This window comes from Petaurus breviceps, unplaced genomic scaffold (genome assembly GCF_028583685.1).
Source record: "Petaurus breviceps papuanus isolate PSGF00001 unplaced genomic scaffold, PetGlider_PUasm1.0 171, whole genome shotgun sequence".
In the NCBI taxonomy this organism is placed as follows: Eukaryota; Metazoa; Chordata; class Mammalia; order Diprotodontia; family Petauridae; genus Petaurus; species Petaurus breviceps.
In genome coordinates, this window is record NW_027185754.1 from 8,920,924 (window position 1) to 8,924,272 (window position 3,349).

The following is a 3,349-nucleotide window of genomic DNA, read 5'->3' on the forward strand; positions in this document are numbered from 1 at the left end:
CTCCCTTTCTCTTTTCCTTCACTCCCTTGGTCGGTTCCGCGACCCGAGCTCTAGCAAGGATGCCGCGCGCCTCCTGCCTCGGCGCCCCTAATAACCACAGCTCCCGTGGTCAGGTGGCTGTGCGCGGACAGCTCATTCATTGGTTGGGGCGGAAGCGAGGCGCTGCGAGATTGGCTGGGGGGAGGGGCCTCGGTCTGGGGCTGGGCGGAGCAAGGCGAAGAGGGCTGGGGTTCCGGGGGGAGGGGAGAAGAGAGAGGAGGGGCCAAGGGGGCGGGGCTTGAGACCAGCGGTCCGCGCCTTTGTGCTCAGCGCGCTCTGAGCTCCGCCCGGGCTCCGGCTGCAGCTCCGGCTGCATCAATAATTCAGATCGGCGGCAGCCGCGGGAGCGGGAGCTGGAGCCGGGCGAGAGCTACCCAGGCGACGGCGACGGCTATGCATCCGAGGACTGCCGCGCAGCCCCGACCTCTTGCAGGGTGCTCCTGAGGGCCCCTAGGAGCGGGGGTCGAGTTTGGGCAGGTTGCAAAAGGATCGAGCGGCAGTTTGCAAAGCAGAGCCGCGGGAGGAGAGCTGTGGGCGCAAAGCTACAAGCGAAGCAGAGTGAAGGGGAGGAGAACAAGCAGCCCCAGCGCGGGAGGAGGGGCGGGGGGGCGCAGACAGACAGCCCGGGGGTGGGGGGGTGGGGAGGGCTCCGGAGAGATGATGGGCGCCCTGGAGCTGCTGCTGCTCGGTGCAGCTTGGTTGGCTGGACCGGCTCGTGGGCAGAATGAGACGGAACCCATCGTGCTGGAGGGCAAGTGCCTGGTGGTTTGCGATTCCAACCCCACGTCGGACCCCACGGGCACGGCGCTGGGAATTTCCGTGCGCTCTGGCAGCGCCAAGGTGGCTTTCTCCGCCATTCGGAGCACTAATCACGAACCGTCAGAAATGAGCAACCGGACGATGATCATTTACTTTGACCAGGTGAGTTGTTCCTGCTCTCTGGTAGCTCCAGTCTCCGGTCTAGGGAACTCGGGTAGGAGGGAACCCTGCTGTGGGTTGCCTGTCCTGCAGGTTTCTGGAACCTGACGTCTTTCTCTTCCCACTCCCACTCCCACTTCCCATCCTTGTCCTTTTGTAGGTACTAGTGAACATCGGGAATAACTTCGACCCGGAGCGAAGCACTTTCATCTCCCCACGGAAAGGGATTTACAGTTTTAACTTCCACGTGGTGAAAGTCTACAACAGACAGACCATCCAGGTCAGCCCCTGGTACCCCTGACCCCAGGCGACCCTTGGGAGTAGGCTCCCTAGAGCTGGGAGGGAGTGAGGAAGACCATATGGGCTGCAGTGGTTAGATGGAGGGGCTGGGTGCGTTTCCATCTTCTTGGATAGTAGTGTAGGAAGCCAGGAGTGCTTGGGAGCTTCTCAGCTTCAAGGTTAAGGTAGCTTCCAGCTTCCCTGCCTCTTACTGCCTTCTGTGTCCCGTTTCAGGGACAGATTCCCCACCCAGCCTGCATCCTCAAGCTCGACAGTCATCTCCTTGATATTTGCCCTACGCTTTGGCTACTAGGGCTGAGTGGAGGTTGATGGTTGAACGCGCGTTCAGCACCACGGACAGGATCGTGGTAGCCGCCTAGGAGATCTATTTCCCGCGTTCCTTCAAGCTAGCTTCTTGAGTCAGGAATCTTAAACTGGGGTGCTGCGAGGGCTGGGTGGTTCCCGTTGTCACCTACCTAACTCTCTTTAGTTCTCTCAAGCTAATGAGAATCTTTGATCTTCATGGGAAAAACTCAGGAGGTGGAAACGCCTAGGCAAACGCCTAGTGATTTATCTACCTGCCTATGGAAAACAAGAACCCAATATATGATTAACACCTGTGTGTCTAATGCGAAGATTGAGTTCTTGGGTTTGGAGACAAGGAGAGGAGCATAGTCCAAAAGAAACATTAGTAGGCAGCCAGGAGCTGCCCTCTGGCTTAAGGATACCGGGAATCCAAGGGCTCTAGTGGCCCCGGGGTTTGCTAGGAAGGAGGAGATTGTAGTTAGGAAGCTACAATATGACCCTCCTCTAGAAAGAAGCAGCTGGAGCTAGGGACGGCTGAACAGAGCTTTTCCAGTGATGTCTGATACTAGGGACACTAACTGCTTTATCCCTGGGCCTCTTATCCAGAGATTCCTGGGCCAGACTCAGTGAATGCCCTTTCTGGTACCTAATAGAATCTTTTTCGTGCTAAGGTACTACTTATTAAAAAGCCTCGGTAACCGTTCAAATTTACTATCTCCTTTAGCATACTTGGCTTCAGTCATCCCTCAGAGGCTCGTCATCCAGAGTTTCTAGCCGCAATCAAATTGTCTGGACGTCCTCCCATCTCTGCGCCCCCCCTACTCCCCCACCCCCCGCCTTTTGCCTCCTCTTCTTCCTCGCCTAAGAACAGTGTTAAACCGTAGTGCGACCACTCCTCCCTTCCTCTCTCCTCACCTTTGTGGATATTTCTCCTTGTCCCAGCTGGTTGCTTGGGCTACACGCTCTGTCTGCTCAGCTGACTCGAGCTTCTCTCTCTCTCTTTTTTTTTTCTTGTCTCCAGGTGAGCCTGATGTTAAACGGGTGGCCTGTGATCTCGGCTTTCGCTGGCGACCAGGATGTGACCCGAGAGGCAGCCAGCAACGGTGTCCTAATACAAATGGAGAAGGGGGACCGAGCGTACCTTAAATTGGAACGGGGGAACTTGATGGGGGGCTGGAAATACTCGACATTCTCTGGATTTCTCGTATTCCCTCTTTAAGGAACTAACTCATCGCTGGAGCTAAGCGGAGGGAATGGGAGAGGGAGAACAGAGAGAAGGGGGAGGGAGAAAGAAAGAGGGAGAAGGAGATGTAGAGAAATCGACAAGTGTGGAGAATTTCCTTTGAAGTCCCAGGTTGTAGCCAGGTATAAAGAGCTCTGGACAGCAAACTTTTAAAGTTCACTTATAAAAGAGAAACTAAGCCCCACTTAGATCTGTGTACATCTGTTTTGAAGAATACTATTCCTCTCCCCATTTTGGTAGTCTGTAGTCAAGAAAGAAGCTGCCTTGTAATTGATTTTTTTTTAAATCTCCAATTGCAACATGCTCTTCCCAACTCCATTATCCCGACCCCAGATTTAGCTAAAAGAAAGGATGTATTTCAACAGTGGAAGCTACAATGTCCTTTTCGACTTCCCGCACCCACCCAATGTCCCTCTAACGTTGTTCTTGGCAACTTTTTTTCTTTTTCTTTTTGGTTGTTGGTGGTAGAGTTTTCGTTTTGAGAAGCACTGCTCATCTTAAACTCCATCGAAGAATTAACTACTTGAAGGTGTTTTGTTTGTTTTTTTAAAAAAAATACACAGA

At 53.8% G+C, this 3,349-nt stretch overlaps 1 protein-coding gene across 1 annotated transcript; it reads left to right on the forward strand.

The window, feature by feature from the left end:
* Positions 1-696: 696 nt before the first annotated feature.
* CBLN1 (cerebellin 1 precursor) lies at positions 697-3,134 on the forward strand. The gene is made up of 3 exons (XM_069082815.1): positions 697-960; positions 1,118-1,237; positions 2,564-3,134. Exons 1-3 carry the CDS (start codon positions 697-699, stop codon positions 2,759-2,761), a joined length of 582 nt encoding a protein of 193 aa, XP_068938916.1. The 3' UTR covers positions 2,762-3,134.
* Positions 3,135-3,349: the final 215 nt, after the last annotated feature.

Coding starts and splice junctions, on each gene's coding strand:
- CBLN1 (XM_069082815.1), top strand. CDS start 697: ATGATGGGCGCCCTGGAGCTGCTGCTGCTCGGTGCAGCTTGGTTGGCT. Junction 961..1,117: donor TGATCATTTACTTTGACCAG/GTGAGTTGTTCC, acceptor GTCCTTTTGTAG/GTACTAGTGAACATCGGGAA. Junction 1,238..2,563: donor ACAACAGACAGACCATCCAG/GTCAGCCCCTGG, acceptor TCTTGTCTCCAG/GTGAGCCTGATGTTAAACGG.